The sequence below is a fragment of the Notothenia rossii genome (assembly GCF_949606895.1).
Source record: "Notothenia rossii genome assembly, chromosome: 4".
Taxonomy (NCBI): domain Eukaryota; kingdom Metazoa; phylum Chordata; class Actinopteri; order Perciformes; family Nototheniidae; genus Notothenia; species Notothenia rossii.
The window spans coordinates 34,739,152-34,757,899 of NC_136902.1; the positions used below are offsets into that span (position 1 = coordinate 34,739,152).

At 40.9% G+C, this 18,748-nt stretch overlaps 3 protein-coding genes across 5 annotated transcripts in view; 2 read left to right on the plus strand and 1 right to left on the minus strand.

Moving 5' to 3' along the window:
* Positions 1-4,455, plus strand: part of LOC307036909 (uncharacterized protein) — a 194,448-nt gene extending 189,993 nt beyond the window's left edge. Inside the window, exon 2 of the mRNA XM_079677539.1 lies at positions 4,445-4,455. The gene's annotated coding sequence lies outside the window, so the exon portion shown is untranslated. The remainder of the gene's footprint in view (positions 1-4,444) is intronic.
* LOC307036902 (solute carrier family 41 member 1-like) overlaps positions 1-15,136 on the plus strand; it is a 75,624-nt gene extending 60,488 nt beyond the window's left edge. Inside the window, exons 7-12 of one of the 2 annotated variants that reach the window (XR_013807507.1) lie at positions 23-167; positions 1,484-1,563; positions 3,826-3,960; positions 11,962-12,110; positions 13,286-13,667; positions 13,796-15,136. Coding sequence is in view for 1 of the 2 variants with exons in the window: in XM_079677530.1 (XP_079533656.1) it covers positions 23-167; positions 1,484-1,563; positions 3,826-3,960; positions 11,962-12,110; positions 13,286-13,459 (683 nt within the window). In the remaining variant the exon portion in view is untranslated. Of the gene's footprint in view, positions 1-22; positions 168-1,483; positions 1,564-3,825; positions 3,961-11,961; positions 12,111-13,285 lie in introns of both variants that reach the window. The other variant, XM_079677530.1, reaches the window with a different exon arrangement.
* LOC307036925 (uncharacterized protein) overlaps positions 1-18,748 on the minus strand; it is a 50,362-nt gene that overhangs the window by 18,202 nt on the left and 13,412 nt on the right. The window lies entirely within an intron of this gene.

Below are 18,748 nucleotides of genomic sequence, written 5' to 3' on the forward strand. Positions count from 1 at the left end.
CGTGTCTCTTCCTGTTCCCCAGACGTGTGGTACCTGTCCCCCCTGGTGTGTGTGCTCTTCCTGGCTCTGATCCCCCTGTGGGTGGTGTTGGCGCGGCGCAGCCCCCAGATCAGCGAGGTGCTCCGCTCAGGGTGGCAGCCTGTTTTAGTCGCCATGTCCATTAGCAGGTACACTTTTCATTCTTCAACGGAGAATAATATGAAAAACATCTAAATCTAACCTTTTTTTTATACAATTTAATTTTCGATTTCATCTCAATTAAAGGTGGGGTAGGTAAGTTTGAGAAACCGGCTCGAGATACACTTTTTGTCTACAGAGATATGGAAAATGCACCCAAATGACCCCAGAAGTGGGTCTTTTTTTTCTAAACCTCTAAAAAAGGTCAAATGTTACTTGTTTTGCATCAATCTTGATACAGGGTACTCATTATATGTTATAGTTTGGATTCCTAAAGCTTTTAGTCTTGATCCCATCATTCAGGACCATCTTCATGGACTTTGACTCAATATTGTCGCAGGAGACGGAACTGAAGCAGACATTTTCTGTACCAGATAGTTCAGGGAGATTCAGATTTTGAGGGTCAAGAAGAAGGAGGGGAAAGATGCAGGAGGCTCCATGAGCGCACAGATACAGACAGATAGGGACGAGCTGGAAAGACATGGCCCCCTGTGGGCCAAGAGTAGCACGTATGTCTTATTGTTGTTTTTATTTTAAGTGGAACCATGAAAAATGAGAATTGCCTCAGGAATGCAAGCTTTGTTTCTATGAGCATGGTCAAATGGAGACCACATCCATAAAACTAGTCAAGATGACCCTACAGCCCGTGCCGACTGGAGTCAATGAGGTACTTTACCCACTACATTGACTACAAAGTCTTTGAAGATCTGGAAAGATTCACCAAAAAACAAACTAGTTTTTTAGTGACCAAATAAACAGCAATGTTCAGATCAATTACTTATTTATGTTTTAAATAAAGGTGAATGTATTATTATATTAATATCACTCTATAACCATAATACGTTGCATAGTCTGTTCATTTTGGCTGTCTTTTCAAACTAATGGTCCCGATGTCCTCTACAGTGGACATACTGTAACATTTAAAAATAAAAAAAGTCTAAATTGAAAGACGTTTTTTTTTAACCCTAAATAGGAAGGAAATCACAAAAAAAGGAAATTGGAAGACACTTTTTTTCCTCGGGTCCCAGTCATTTGTTCTGGGAATGTCATTTTCAAGCCTGAGACCTTAAAAACAGGCTAACAATTAATTATAATTCAAGCAGTATGTCATGATATACATTAAAATTATCTTTGCAGGTTAATCTGAGCTGGTTATAGTAGATCAGTTCGGGATTTGCTAATAAAACAGCTGAAAATAAGGGTTACCTTTAACTGATTATTTTGTGTGTTTGTTCTAACATCAGAATGGGAAACCCTGGCAGTGACTGTATGTGGCTCTGATTATCTCTGTGTTTGTGATTCCCAGTTTTGGAGGCCTTATATTGGACAAGACAGTGAGCGATCCAAACTTTAAAGGCATGGCTGTCTTTACGCCTGTTATGAATGGTAAGCTCTTTCAAACGAAACGTCAAAATGAGAGATGAAATGGCATTGTTGCCATTTATTGGTTATTCTCCAGATTTACAATTTCTGCAACACTTGCATTATTAAAGAGAACCTATAATGCTCAGGTTCATATTAGTATTCTGTGTCTCTACATGTCTCCATGCTTTAATGTTCAAAAAGCGCAATTTTTCTCATACTGCCTGTCAGGGCCGTATCCAGGATTTCCTAAATACTGAGGTCCAAACATGTTCGGGGGGTAACCCCCCCCCCCGCCGAGATTTGGGGGATTTTCATGATCTAGTTAGGTGCATTTTAAGTCCTGTGGGGGGGTCACAAATTGGATAACATATTGATTTCAAACCATGTCAGTGGGTTGACAATGTCAGCATCAATTATTTTTGAAAGTGTAATGCATAAGAATCAGTTGATTGTTACTGTTAATGATCTGGACATGCAGAAGAGGCTAAAATGATCATAAAACATTGTCAGCATTCACTCTCCATGTCTCTCTCTTTTCCATAATCTGCACCCTCTCTTCCATCTTCTTTAGTCTCTCCGCCTTGTTCCTGTTCACTACTCTCTCTGTCCTCTACTCTTTCTCTTTGTTCAATCTCTCCCTCGTTGTTCACCGTTTGCTCCTCCTCACTTGCCACTCCTGCCAGTGAGTTAAAAGCAATTCAGCTATTTAGTTCATTTCACTTGTTTGTTTGCACTCTTTTTTTTAAATCTGTTTTGTTTGATTCTCAAAAGAGAAGAAAGATGTAAGCAAATTGTGTTTTCTACAATTGTATGTTATGACATCATAACTGCAATAGATGTATGTTGTTTTACAATTATGCCTATTGTCTATATTGTAAATGAAGACTATTGTTATAGATAGATAGATAGATAGATAGATAGATAAATAAATAAATAGATGGGGTTATTAAGCCTACATTCTTTTGTGCGACTGTACCTGCAGTTCCTCCCTGACTTCCATCACTTTCTCTCTCTCTCTCTCTTTCTGCCTGTCCTGTCTCTTCCTTACCAAAGCTGAGCTTCGACTGACGTAGTCTTTTCATTATATCTGAGTCAGTGTAAAAAGAAAACAATACAATGTTATATCTTCAATGTTTTACTCAAATTGAAATGAAAGAAAAGCATTACAACATTTGTTAAAAGGTAATCCTTCTGACATTGGATGAATGTAATTAACTTTAGCTCTCTAGCTAGTTTATTCACGCAATTTAAACCAAAGTATAGCCTATAGCTGCAATATACTGTAAGTTAGTGTGCATGTTGTCGGACGTCCACTGACAAACGTAGAGCGTTCACACAGGATCTGCTGGTCATATGATGTCCTGATGAACAGAAACGCAAGCAGCCTACTGGACTCAGATCTCTAGATACCTCATCACTCCTCCGCTGCTCCGATACAAGTCCGGGCTGCGGTGGTTTGTTGATACATGTCGTCTTCTTCTGTTTGCTTTAATCAAGGCTACGTAGTTATGCAGCGCCCCCATCGTCAGTAAATGGAAGTACTACACAGGACCCCGTTTAGTTCAGTTCTTTCAAAGGTTTAGTTATACACAGCTAGGAAAAAATTACCGAGGTCCGGACCTCGGTGACTTAAATGGTGTATACGGCCCTGCTGCCTGTGCTGCAGTACCTCTTTTCACCCTCTGTCTGAAACCAGAGCCCAGTCTGCTCTGATTGGTTAGCTGTCCGGCTCTGTTGTGATTTGTCATCATGTTGGATGGCAAAAGTCCTGCCCCCTAGCAAATCAACTACAATGCGTTGGAGCGCTAGCCAATAGAAGCAAAAGTATTACATAGTGATGTCACTATGTTATAGAAGTAGACAAAGGAGTCCAATTCAGGCTTATTATATTGCTAAAAAAATTCACTGAGCCAAAAGAATAAAAATTATGGCTGTGTTTTGTCTGTAATATTATTGGTGCAATATATTTTCTGAATCTGACCTAAGATGGGGGCGGATTGCACTTGCAAGTGTTGTATGAGTCATGGTGCTTTCAGTGGACTCAATCCATTCTTTGTAAATTTGCCCCAAAATAAAAATATAGTGTGGCATTTTGCAACTAGTATATTTAAATCATTTATTGTTCATTCACATAAGGTGTCACAATACTGACTTCAACTCACAACAACAAAAATCACTTTTGTCAGATCTTCAAATATGTTTGTTTTCACATGTTGCCATAATGCTCTTACGTATGACACAGTCCTAGTCATTCTGTCCTCTCTGTTTCCTTCCCCTGTGTAGGAGTGGGTGGTAACTTGGTGGCCATCCAAGCCAGCAGGATCTCAACGTACCTGCACTTTTGGAGCATCCCGGGGGTGCTCCCCTACAAGATGAGGCAGCACTGGCCCAATCCCTGCATCACTTTCTTCTCCTCAGGTAACACTGCCATGCTGAATGCATGGCTTTGCACCTTTCTACATAACAATAATAATGCATTTTATTTATAGAGTAAAAAAAATAAAAGAGTTGGAGCTCCTTGACCCTGACAGCTAAACGCCTACTTTCTGTGGTTAAAACAGTCTAATAGACAGTATTATGAATAAGGCGTTGGTGTAATGACCAAGGCTAAACGGAAAACTGCCGGACAGAAGAAAGAACAGACGCCTCCAGTTATAGAAAAGTCTGCGGATGATACGGCTAACGGTAACCATTTTTACCCTGAGGAATTACCACTACAGGAAGCTAACGATATGGCAGACATAAAGACAATACTCCAGGAATTAAGAGACCTTCGTCGGGAAAACGGCGACGCACTCCGTGATATTAAGGAAAAAATTAATGCAACACACAACAGAGTGGACGAGGCTGAAAACCTAATCTTTTTAGAGGTGCTAAAGCTACAGGAGAGACTGGAGGCTAGGCTCAGAGATCAGGAAGGGCGGTCAAGACGGGACAACATTCGACTTCACGGTATAGTGGAAGGGGCCGAAGAACACTCTACGGGAGTGGCTGCCTTGGAGAATCTGCTACGAGTAAAGCTAGATATTCCTGCCACTACCGAGCTCAAGATTGAACGAGCGCACTGATCCCTGGGTCCTAAGCCGCCCCCTGAAGCCCCTCCACAATCAATAGTGGCAACATTCTCAAGCTTCAGAACCAAAGACGGCGTGCTGAGGTTGGCCTGGCAGAAAAAGGGGTTTATGCACCAGGAGAGGAAAGTGATACTGGACCATGATTATGCCCCGGAGATCCTCAAGAGGCAACCAAGGACATGGCACAACGAGGACTACAGATTTCTGCCTACAAACCCGCAGTGAGTTGGTCAGACAGGATTAAATCCACAATGTGGCACACAGCCGGAGCCTCGGCAAAAGACACTCCGCCATTAACCACGAGAGCGGCTTACAAGAAGAAACTGGAGACGTATAGAAGAAAGTGAAAGGACATGATTGTTTTAAACATTATGGTCATACCAAACTGAGGTTAATCATTTTCTTTTGTCTTATATAAATAACACTGAAATTGGAAGACTTACAGTTTTGATATTTTTTGTGGGCAAAATGTGTGCGAGTTTCCCCAGAGACTAATAAAAGAAACGGTCACTCAAGGGTCATGGGCTCGGGTTTATGTGTGCACGTTCAAGTACGGAGCAACGGCAGGGCCCTCTGAACCCTGGAGGCTGCAGAGACTATCCCTCCGAGCCACTAATACATCTTGGCTCACACAAGGTCACAAACATGGCCTCTTAATGAGCAGATTTCTTTTGTTTTTTCAATGTCTGCAACCGAACTATGTTCTTGGTTTTGTTCGGATCCTGTTCCCATTAAGTTTGAGTAGCCTTGGTGGAAGGCATTGGTTAAGAGTCATCTCAATTTTGAATAAAACATGGAAGATAATCCAGCTCTGATCAGAGTAGTTACTTATAATGTGAAAAGTGTCCTCAACCCTTTAAAAAAGGACTACAAATTTGAAAACAAATTGAAAAGATAAAGCAGGAATAGTATATTTACAAGAAACACTTGTAAAAGAGCCAGAACATGCTAAACTCAAAAGACAGGGCTTTGGTCAGGTTTTTCCCTCATCTTTCCCTTCTGGGCGCCGAAGGGGGTAGCGATGGGAACGATTAATCGAATATTCGAAATTATTCAGGTATTCGAATAATTATTCAGGTATTCGAATATCAGTTATTCATTTTTTTATTATTTTGTTTTTGTTTTTTGGGATAGATGCCTAAGGTGGTTACATAATCAAATTGAATAATTCAATGTACACGACAGTGCCATAGCTAAATGTGTTAGGTGACGTCTAAAGGTGTGTTTTGCTCCGCTCACCGGTCCCTCACAGCGGGCAGAGCTGCAGGTGCTGATCTCTCTCTCTCTCGCGTCCGGTTATACTTCACTCGCGTATATGTCCAAATCCATCAGATCTAGCTAGTTCTAGCTAATGATATGGCTGCTGCCCCTCCCTACACGCCGATCACGCAGACTCAAACCTCATCTTATGCCCAAATGCGGCGCAAATGCGTTAGTGGGTGCGGTGTAGAGTCCAAACTATGCCAAATTAAACTTATATACATAGCCTACTATACCTTGCTATACTCTCAACCTCCGTTCCAGCTGAGAGGGTCTTCTCTACAGCTGGCCTGATTGTGAATTGCCTCCGCACATGAAAGCTGTAGGCCTATAGCTGTCAAACTGTGATCACCAGTTCAATACATTTGACAAATTCGACTTGGTTTCTATACTTATTTGAAACTGTATTTATTTATTCCCAAAAGTTATTGAAAACTATTTTTTGGAAAAAAATATTTTGAATTTTGTTTTGTGTACATTTTGTATGTACATTTCGGTTAACCGGTTAACCGTTTTTTGGGGGGTCGAATATTCGAATATACATTTGCTTTCAAATTCCCATCCCTAATAGCAACACTAATATCCACAAAGATTGTTGTGGGTGTGTGAACATGTTTCAGTATAAAAAGCAAAGACAGACAAACCAAGGTCCAGTAGAGCCAAGATGAGAGAGAGACTGACTGCTCAGGCACCCATATATGTAGCTGAGCAGTCAACCAAAATCAGGTGTCAGCAATCTCTCCTGATTGGGGAGTGGCTAACCAGGGACTTGAGTCTAAGGCCTAGGGGCCGTCACACTTGGGTATTCTGAATTTGTTTTTAAAGGGTTACATATCAGATCAAGGTCTCAAAAACAACTCAAAGTTATATAATGGACTAAATGAAAAAGACACAACATATGTAAAAGGAAAAATGGAAAAGGAAGGAAATCTTACTCTAGACTTGGAAATATGGGAAAAGCTGATTAAGCAACAATGGAGATCTACTTCCGCCCTGACCTGGAGGGAATCTGGGTGGAAAAACGTAATAAGGTTTATTAAAACACCTGCACAACAGGTTTTCCTAAATATAAACACTTCATGTTGGAGGTCATGTGGTGAAATGTGATCTGGCAGTGTCCTGTGCTCCTGAACTACTGGAAACAAATCAAGTTCTTTATGGAAAAGATACTTTAGGTCCGGATCCCATTTAACTTTGAGACACTATACCTGGGCTTGAGACCAGACACCGTCAAGGGATATACAAGCAAATATATGTTCAATATCCTATTAATAGCAAGTAAAGCCCTGACTAGGAAATGGTTGACAACGGAGGCACCTAAGGTTGAGGAATGTTTTGATGTTATTCATGACATATATGTTATGGAGAAATTGACTTCTGTTGTGAGACTTGAAAGAGACAAGTTGTGCTTCATTGGTTTAGGGCATATCTAAGGTCAGATCGGATTTTACTTGAATTGTTATTAGACACTGTATAAACACCTACCCACATGTTCTAAGTTGAGCTACTCGGTTGTAAACTTGATTCTCTTGTTTAGTACAAATCTGCCCCCTCCCCTCCTCCCTCGTTTTTCTTATTTTATTGTTTTTAATATATTATCGTCTATTTATGTATTATCATTTTATTTAATTATTTGTATTAATTTGTTGTTGTTATTATTCCTTGTCTTTAACTTGTAGCCTATTTCAATTTAGTTTACTTACTTATGAATATTACAACAACGCTATTGGAAAATTATCATTTTATTACAACTGATTATTGATTATTATTCTCCTTTTGCATATGGAGAGTTGAAAGCATGTTCTGCTGTATACTGTATATGACCTGTATTCCTAATAAAACCTTTGAATAACAACAAATACATCATAAAAATATAGTTAAAACAAAACACTTAATTAAACACAACATTAATTACAGTTAAAATCAGTTCTGAAAAGCTGAGTTTTGGTTTGTGATTTGAACATTTGAGATTGAGGCAGTCAATGAGGCGGATGTGTTTGGGGAGTGAGTTCCAGAGGGATGGGGGGGCAGCGATGGAGAAAGCTCTGTCCCCCCCCAGGTTCGGTGCTTGGTCCTATGAGGAAAAGACAGGAGGATGGCGTCTGAGGAGAGGCGGCTGCGGAAAGGAGTGTGGTGTGGTGTTGGAGTCCAGAACAAATTTCCTTACTGGGACAATAAAGTATATCGTATCGCATTGTATGTCAGTGAGGTAGGAGGGGGCCTGGTGATGGAGGGCTTTGTAGTTAAGGAGAAAGAGCTTGAAATTGATGTGTTGTAGGGCGGGGAGGCAGTGGAGGTTCTGCAGGACAGGGGTGATGTGGTCATGGGAAAGGGTGTGGGTGAGGAGTCGGGCGGCAGAGTTCTGGAGTTTATTGAGGAGTTTGGATGGTGTACCATAGAGGACGCTGTTAGCCTAGTCTGGACGAGATTTCATTTAATTTCAAACCTTTATTTATCCAGGTGATGAAGGTATGGATGAGGGTTTCGGCAGTAGAGAAGGAGAGGGATGGGTGGAGATGGGATAGATTTCTAAGGTGGAAGAAGGCAGTTTTGGTGTTGTGCTTGATGTTGTTTCCAAAGGAGAGGTTGCTGTCGAAAATGACTGAGGTTGCGGATGTGACAGGAGGGAGACAGAGTGGAATTGTCAATGGTGAGGGAGGGGTTGTTATTGTTTTTGGTGAAGGATTTGGACCGAGGTCGACCATGTCAAATTTATCAAAGTTCACGTTGACCTTGCATCCAGGATTTTATTACATTACATATTTTGCGATTCAACCGACGAGCTCAACCAGAGGGTCTAAAAATAACAGCAACTTCCTAGAATTCCTAAATGTAAGGTGTTAAAAGCAGTAAGATTTTGTTACGTTCTATAGAGTTGAATTTGTCAGCTACACAGCAAATATTGTACTCTATAAGAGTACATTTAACACCAGTTGCGGGGTGTCGCAATATTTGTAGGTCCAAGAGTTTGGTGTTCTCTGAACACTGTCAAAAGAGTAAAATATAAACTCCAAATAAAGAGTTAGATTTGAACACTTTGGGAGTCAAAATATACACTATAACTGGTACTTTTTTCACACTGTTTGAATGCTTTCCAACACGTTCAGTGTAAACCTAGAACCCTTAGAGTTCAAATGTACTCTTAGTCAGTCTTTTAGTGGCACTGTGCAGAGCTGATTATTCAAAACTTTGAGAGAGAAAATGTACTCCATTGTCATTTTTCACACTGTTTCAGTGCTGTTTAGCTGATGTACACCAAACAAACAATTTCGGGGTGAATCATTAACACTTCAGGAAATAAAGTACACATCAGATTCTTGAAAACATGCGTTTATTTAATTTGTTTTTATTTTGATGTCTTTTAAATATAACATCTAATCAGTAGCAACATCAAACAACCCACAAAATACATTGGTCATAGGTGGAAATGTGTGTACATTTGCTCATTAGGCCTTGTTAGCCTGGGGAAACACTTTAGAGGTCATCATTCCAAAATCCTGTTACAACAAATGGACAACGTGGAATTCCATACACTATGCTAATGTGAAAAGTAAACTGACAAAAATAGTGTTTTGAAAGACTAACAATCACCGAGCAGGATGACCAACATCTAAAAGTGTACATGGCAACCAGTTTACATCAATGTTGTAGATGGTGGTCTGCAAAAATGTGTACATGCCGTTTAAGGCCTGGTCATAGGAGATCCCAAACATATAATGTGCTTTAAAAAGTTCGTCAAAACTGACAGGGAAGACTTAGCCTTGCAGGGAAGGAGCTGTTTCTTATGGTCCCAACTGCTAGGATGTAGGGTTGCCTCCACTGGACCGGAGTACTCCTGAAGGCTGGAGATGACTGTAAGATAACAATAAACACAAATATAACTACACTCCACATCATATTTTGATGGATGGGTCAGACACTGACAAAAACCTTTGATAGCAAATCCGATCAGCTCGGTCATTACCATGAACAGAAGTCAAATGCAACATACACATTAATGCAGCAGTAATATAAAACCTAAAAGCATCCCAAAAATAGTAAAACACTGACAGGGACAATTTCACTGCACAATGAGTGCTTTTACTTATACTTAAAGTACATTTAGCTGATTATACTCTCATACTTTTACTTAAGTCAGGTTTTAAGTGCAGGCCTTTTACTTATAGTATATTCACAGGGTGGTATTTGTACTTGTACTTAAAGGTAGGGTATGTAAGTTTGAGAAACCGGCTCAAGATAAAGCTTTTGTTATATTCCATGGAATGCTCTTAACATCCCGATAGCAATGAATATCTGAAGTGCTTTGACAAAAAATCCATAAAAAAATGTCATCTGTGGAAGCACAGTACTGTAAAAAGCACGACCAATCATTTTAGCCGGCCCGGCTAAAATAACTGGATGGCCTACCTGCCTGTCAGCCTTCCATCTGTGCACAAACTTATCTCGTGCCCTCATTGGTCATGTGCGCGTTCGTGTGTGTTGGAGGAGGGGCTCTATAAGGAAGTGGCAGATTCTCTCCGGTCGTGTATTTTCAAATTCTAGCGATCTTGACCCGGTTTCTCAAACTTACATACCCTACCTTTAACTGTTAACAGCATTATGTGAGGCGAGAGGCGAGAGCTTCGAAACCATTCATTCTACATGAGTAACGTAAATTGGCGGTAGCTAAGCTAACAGCTGCTAACGTTAACGGTCTCATTATTTCAAACGGTGCCTGCAGACTAGAGTTGACTATGGATTAAAAAAACATTTATTCAAGGCCGCTGTGGCACTTCCGTAACGTTACCCCCAGTCGAATTATTGGAAAGAGGAGCGGTTTTCCCCCTGAGTCAGTGTGTTAGGCACAATGAAGCCTAACAATTAACACGGGAGAGGCAGCTGAAATAGCAAAGAAAGACATCTTTCATTGTCAGAATAACGTTAATCTGGTTGACTACGGCTAACGTTACCACTACAATACCGTTACAAATATTCTACTTGCTAACTTTATCGTTTTTAGTTGTTTAGTTATACAAATGAAAACAAGAAGACAAATATGAATATAAGATAAGATAGAGCTTTATTGCCTCCCTTAGGAGAAATTTGTCTTGGGCATCTAGATAATAAACATAAAACATTCAGGTGAATTAGTCATAGATACGGAACAGAGATCACATATCACATGGCAAAGAAACATACAGGTACAGCACTTTCCCTATTGCACATATCCCTATTGCACATACATAATCATATTGCACTTTTCCCTATTGTATTCATACACAAATCAATATTGCACTTTCCCTATTGCACCTATGCATAGTGTCCGTCAGATTGCACATATCCATATTGTGTCCATACCTATTTACACATAATGCACTTCGCCTATTTAACCTTCTCGATTGCACATACTACAAACATTTCACCTCCTAACATAACATTCAGAATTATTCACTTGGTGTCTACTTACTTAACATTACAGTCCTGCGGAGAAATGTTGCCGTGTTCGATCCATGGATGTATAACTCTTGCATCAATCTGTAACGGTCACAATCGCGCTTTTCCTGGAGAATATTTTCAAAAAGCCGAGGGTCACGAGGCTGTATTAAACCAATGAGAAGGCGCGGCCTATGTGATGACGAATCGAAACCTAAAATCAATGCAGACCAGACAGACTCAATGCAAAGATATACTCTGAGGGAGTCCATCATCCCAGAATAAACACTACACAAGTCAACACCAACACCACACAAAGAAACAACACCAAAGAGAGGTTCCGGTGCACTCTGGGAAGTGTACTTTATGTCCATTCTACTCCAAAGTGTAAACATTTCTACTCTGGTCATCAGTATCAGGGATTTTAACACTTTGGTATTTGCTGTGTATCCAGAAAGACACATATCTATTTTTTACAACAAAGGTGCTTATTGCAGGAGTTGAAGTGATGTCAATGTATTTGACCCAAAATAGAACCTCCTGATAAGTTTTCGAATAAGAGTTCTAGGATGTATTCCAATTCAACATTTGAACTGAGTTAACCACAAGGACAATCGATTCATAAGTGATCAAAAGTACTAACAGAAAGTTCACTGTTCTCTGTGTCTCCCAGGGGTGAACTCCAGGTCAGCGCGGGTGCTTCTGATGCTGGTTGTCCCCGGTCACCTGGTCTTCCTCTATGCCATCGCTCTGCTGCAGGGAGAGGAGGCGCCTATCAGCGTGGCCTTCGCCATCTGCTACTTGTTTGCTGCTCTTCTGCAGGTAAACTGTTGCAGATTTCTTCTACATCCCCAAGAAAGTAGTGCGGTGATGACGTATTTTTGTTGGCCAAGCCCGAAGTTAGCATCTCAAAGGTTCCCGCGACAATACGCAATGGGATGTTTCCATTGGAATCTGGTATAATGCAGAAAATAAGCTTTGTGGCCAACACACTTTCATGATACTTAACACATTGTGTTCAGCAAGGTAATCCAACATATTGACGCAACTTTGTGATTTTTTGGAAGCGTAAATGTAATCGGCAGAAGTATTAGCTAATTAAATGCTATAAACAAACTACTTTATGGTTGCATGCGCTATCACCACCACTAAGCTAAAGGTGTAGGCGTGACGATGTTAAGAAGTTGATTTAGTCACTTGTTATCATCCGCTGTTTTTATGACACATTAAAGCTTCAGACATTCACAAGTGGATTAAAAAATAAACAAAACATTTGCATCGGTAGACAGAAAGACACTTTTATCTATATTTTATGAGCTGCTGAGGTGCATTATTCCAGTTACCCCCAAAGCCAAACCAGATAAACAGAACTAACCTTGGTCGAAACGTCATGTTCCAATTATATTTTTCTGATGGATTTTAAACTGGATATAATTAAACAGATGTGGTTATAAGACAGTTTAATTATTGGCACCATTTAGGTTGGTTTGGTCAGTTAAAGTTAGTCAAAACCCTGGCGATTGTAGATTTAAATCAATGATACACCTGCAAAATTACCTTCTTATATCAATAATCCACTCCTTGTTACCTTGAATATCTGAAGAAAACTTTTTTTTTTTTTTAAATGCCTCAATACTAAACTAAGAACATTCTTGATAAACTGAAGGACAAGTAGCTTGCCTGTGTAACTGCTTATGTGAAGGTATTTTAAATAATAAGGTTTTAGCCAAAATGCATATTTTAGAAAGCAGTTCTACGAATTGATGATTGAGACTTATTATTATACTACGAATGTGTGACCCTTTTGGATGTGTTCACTGTCGAGGAATCCAAGAAAAACTATTATTTCCTCGGGAATTCAAGGTAACAGAGTCATTGACAAAAATTAATCATTTTGAGGATTATTTCCCTAATTCCATTTTCCCTGATTGTTTCCATGTGTTGTCATATTTTGATCTTAATGCAGCCTATTCAGCTCAGTTTCCTTCCCCCTCTAGGTGGCCATCCTGCTTTACTTAGCCGACCTCATCGTCCGTGTGATGTGGAGACGGAGCCTGGACCCTGACAACTTCTCCATCCCCTACCTGACCGCCGTGGGGGACCTGCTGGGCACCGGCTTCCTGGCCCTGTGCTTCCACAGCGTCTCACTGGTTCAGAACCTGGGACTCTGAAGGTTTTTCCTTTTACTCATGAACTCTTAGTCAGCCACCATCTTGTTTCACCTGTTTCGTTACACAGAAATGCTTGGATTGGACAATAAAGCATTCTTCAATGGTTATCACTGGGACAATCCATACTGAGGAATCTGTCTTTGTCACAAGTTCAGACCTTTAATAGGATGGAGAGACTGCACACACCCACCTTTTACCATCCATGTGGGTGAGGAACCACGTCCAACCTATCTAATAATTGTATTTAAGGGAAAAAACCTTTCAAGTTTAAATTCTCCACCTGTCAGTATGTCAAACTTTATTTAGCTATCATTCCTCTTTATCTGTCTTTCACAGAGGTGGGAGGAAGTCCTACATGTGCAAGTCATGAGCAAGTCTCAAGTCTTGACCTACAAGTCTCAAGCAAGTCCCAAGTCACTGTGGTGAGAGTCAAGCAAGTCAAGTCATTGCTCAGGTGACGCAAGTCAAGTCAAGTCATTGCTCAGGTCAAGCAAGTCACAAGTCAAGTCATACGAAATGCTGATGAATAACCCCAGTTTCCACATTTAAATCAGTAAAAATGTTGTGGTTATGAAAAGTTTTTTTGTTTTGTTTTGTTTAACATAAGCAGCAATGGAGAGTGGGGAAATGATAACCCTTTACGTTCTAAAAGGTCTCTAAAGTGAAAACAGGAGTGCAACACAAATATGTTACATCAACATGTTAAGCCTCCTGCCCTGGCTCCCCTTCAGGAGGGTCACAGCACTTATCCATGGTCTGTCTAAGGTGCTCCCATATGACACTGTCTCATAGTTTTTATCTAACTGTGTTTGTGCACAAAGATATATTGCATCAAAGCCAATACAACAAAATAGTGTATGCACCAGGGTGCATGATGTGTGCAGTGCAAAAACACACGTCCCACCGTCCGGGACGTGTTATTTATCGGACAAGTAGATCTTTCAATTGACTAGTCCGATGGACAAGTGACGTTTTTAGTCCTTATTTATTGACAAATTATTGATAAATTCAGCTTACAAAAGGCAGAACTCATTCGCAAATTGTCCGTGTCCGCCATTGTTGTGGTTTCGCTTGTCGATTCCTAAGGAAATGCATCTTGCCGCTTTCTGTACTGTTAGACGGGGGCGGGGGCGGGAAGTAAAACTTGGTTCCGAGTAAGAGCACATAACAATTGTCTGTTTAACAGCCTCATCTTTGTCAAACTTTCTTATGTTCTTTCTCTAACAGGTAATGAAGGTTATTAAGCATTTTAGCTCCTATGTTGTTAATATTGGCCGCCATTTCCTTTATGAAGTAAAGCAGCCTCCCTGTCTGTGTCCTTGCGCTGTCCTCACATCCCCGGACCTCCTGACTCGGAGGAGCAGAGGGATGTCAGTATTGTTTATGAAGCAGTGTATAGAAAGTACATTATTGAAATGAAAATACTATTTATTTCCTTTTACAAACAGTGAGCAGCTGGAAAGCTGTAGCATGTGTATTGCAGGACATGTGTTGGACACAGACTGTGTGGTTGGACTCTGTCTCACAGGCAGGTTGCAGTGTAACATCAGAGGAGACTGGGCCAATTGTACATTCTCAAACTGCACTACTTCGAACAAACTTGACAATTATTTTTATATAATTGTATTCAATAACCGTAACAAAATTAAACAGTATGAAGTGATTTTCAAATAGGAATACAGATTTGACTTAATGTTTTCATTAATATATTTTTCTCCCAGTTTGTCATGGGACTTCCTACTTGGCGCTCCGGTAACTTTCTCGTGCGAACGGGATACAGTATCTTTTTTTTTTTTCATTGGCCTTTAGGGGTCCACACACTACAAAAACAAATGCAAATATTTAATTTAAAAAAGAAAAGTCCTTTCGAGTCATCTGTCTCAAGTCAAGTCTCAAGGCATGAATACCAAGTCAAAGTCAAGTCAAGTCTTTTATCAATGTTAGTCAAGCTAGTGATGTGTCGGTCGCTCTTTGAGCCGGCTCTTTTAAGTGAACGGCGGGAGCCAGTGTTGTGCCGAATTATGCACCCCCGCCGTGAAATGCACCCCTTGTCACGGGAACGCGCATTTGAAAATGAAACGAATAGTTCGCTATTCTATGTTGTCCCTCTCGATTTCTTTGTAATTTTTTAATGGTAATTTTCAGACTTATACTGGGAGTCGTTTAGTGGTAGCTCATGTAGTCTTGACTCTTGTGGTTAAACTTTTCGCTCCGTATTTTGAGCTAATATCCATTAGCTCATTTAGACCCAAATAATTAACACAACAAAGTAAAAGACTAATCTTTATAATGCAAAAGGTGCTGACAAAGACTATGTAACATTTGTAAACATATATTTTGATTATTATTACATGAAAAATATGTAAAATTAAACAATACATTTGAAACCACAAGTATACAAACAGGACGTAACAATTAAATAAAAACATATTAAATAAAAAATTAACTGAAAAAGAAGAGACGAATGAATGCAAAATCCAGGATTCGTCAACCCAACCATTAAAATACGGAGCGAAAAGTTTAACCACAAGAGTCAAGACTCTTGACGCTAGAATAGTGGACTATACGTTTCATTTTCAAATGCGCGTTCCCATGACAAGGGGTGCATTTCATGGCGGGGGTGCATAATTCGGAACAACACCGGCTCGCGCCCACGAACGAGACGTTTTTTGTTCAAGGTCCCATGTCATGGCCATTTCTAATGATCATAATTCCATTGTTGAGGTATACTAAAACACATTTATATTGTGCAATTTTCCAAACTCACATTGATTTCTCATACAGCATATCTGTATTAGTACTTGTATTCACTCTCTGTCCTAAGCGGCTTGTTGGAGTTCCTTTAGTTAATACCGAGGCCGTAGCTATGGAGTCAACATTGGGGGGGACACAACATTATTTAAAAAATGTTATATCAGTTTGGATATATATAGGCAGGGGGGCATGTTGAGCTTATCTGAATATTGTGATGTCCCCCCCCCCCCCCCCAATGTATATGGTAAATTCGGCTTAATACTGAATGCCCTGCTGTTTTGTTAGGGCTACAGTAGCTGTCCTTTTTTTAAATGTCTATGCTTAAGTTTTTATAGGTCTTGCTATCTGCTTTGTGTAGCGTGGTTCTACAAGCAAGTCAGGGCATTCATTGGGTGGTATCAGAGAGTTACAAGGGTCTGTAATTGCAATGAAAACAATTGGCCACAGCAAATCATTTATATTACAAATATAATTGTGTTGTACTTCAGTACAAATAATGTATTTAATAATTTAAGTGATGTACGTGTACACATATAAATCATTCGTCAAAACAGGGCTACATTTGACTGAATTATAAAAGGTATATGTGGGAAAATTAAGAGCCGTTTGGGAGCCGAGACAGCCAGCTCTTCTTGGTGAGCCGAGCCTAATGATCCGGCTCACTAAAAAGAGCCGTAATTCCAGTGGCGTTTCTATGTGTACAAAACTGGGGGGGCAGAGAGAGGTGGGGGGGAGAGAGAGAGAGAGGGGGGAGAGAGAGAGAGAGGGGGGAGAGAGAGAGGGAGAGAGAGAGAGGGGGGAGGAGAGAAAGGGGGGGAGGAGAGAGAGAGGGGGGGGGGGGAGAGAGAGGGGGGGGGAGAGAGAGAGGGGGAGTGTCAAATTACATACTGAAGACCACACGGAGCAACACTGTGAGCGCATACATTTATGTACACAGCGTGGGGATGTCATAGTAATGCACCTTAATACATGGAGTAAAGGGCACCATCACAAAGCAATTCTTAACAATAACAACAACCGTAATGCTTTAGCATTAAAACACCATAGACTGTAAATATAAGGAAAACACAGACACTCATCACGAGGTCACAATATCAATCGATCCAGCAGAGGCAAAACACAGAAGATCAACAAAATATATGACATAAATGAACTTACCAAAGCTGAAGGCTCACTTGAAAAGAAAAGCGGCACGGCGGTCCTTCCTCTGACAGAATGTGTCTATCACTTTGGGGATTAAGTCCTGTAGTTGCTGGATCAACTGGCTTTCAATTGAAAGCATGGCCAATGCGTTAAGTCGCGGCTGTCCCATGGTGTTACGAGTGAAAGTCTTTATCCTTTTGATGGTGGAAAAGTTCCTCTCTGACTCGGATGTCGTCATCGGAGTTGTTACTATTATTTTGACCAAAATAACAGTCTCAGCAAACGTATCCTCCAAGTTGTTCTCGTGAATGGATTTCAACAGAGACAGGGCAGTGTTTCCAGTGTGAAGCTCACTGTGGCGGTAGAGCGTGGTCAGCTCAGACTTCAACTTCTCCTTGTTTCCCAACGCAGGCCACAGTTTCAAGGCGCAGTCAAGCTCAGGTGTAGGAAATGACAGGACATGCTGTGGGAAGAATGAGCTGTCAACGAGCTTTGCAGCGATCAAATGGTCACTCTGTGAGAACCTCTGTTCCACCTGTGAGATGACTGTGTCACAAGCCTCCTTCATCACCGGCGCTGTGCTGCTGACTCGCCGGCCTGGCTCGTCTGTTCCATCATGAGCGGTGGCGGCCAATGCATCAGTTTGCTGCCTCATTTTCTGGACATTTTCCTTGAAACAGCAGAGCGCACTGTTGATCCCAGGTGCATCGATGCTTCGTTTTTGCAGAGTGTTGTATAAAACATCCACTTCTGGCATAAGCAACGAAAAAAACTCGAGGAGCTGCATAAATGCTCGGTCCCGCAGTTTCTTTGAAAGGCCGTATGCCTCACTTATGGTGACCGCATCCCATCCTGGTTGTGGGAGTATATACTCCATACACTGAAGCAGTGCTTTTTGGGTCTCCCAAACCGCGTTCACAGTTCTGCTTTTAAAAGTTCCATTTCACAGCCGGTGGCCGTGGTATGCGTCTCTGTGTTGCCTCTGCAAGAGCTGCAACACGTTTTGGAGCACCGGAGAAAAAAGTAAAAAAAGCAGTTAGATCTGCAAAAAACACCTTCAGAATGCTCATCCTTGCTGAACACAGTTGCTGCAGGGTCAGGTTCAGTTGGTGGGCGTAGCAGTGAACAAACTGAGCGTTTGGGTACGTCTCCTTCATCACCATCTGTACCCCGCACACGTTACCGCTCATGACGGCCGCCCCGTCATAGGTCTGAGCGATTAGCTTTTCTTTCAGCTTCAGGGGTTCCAGAACAGCCTTGATGCTGTTAGAGAGACCTACACCCGTTTTGTCCTTTACATCCACAAACTCCAAAAAACGCTCTGTAACTGTGAGGTCAGGCATAATGTATCGCAGCACAATCACCATTTGCGATTTACAGGAGACATCGGTT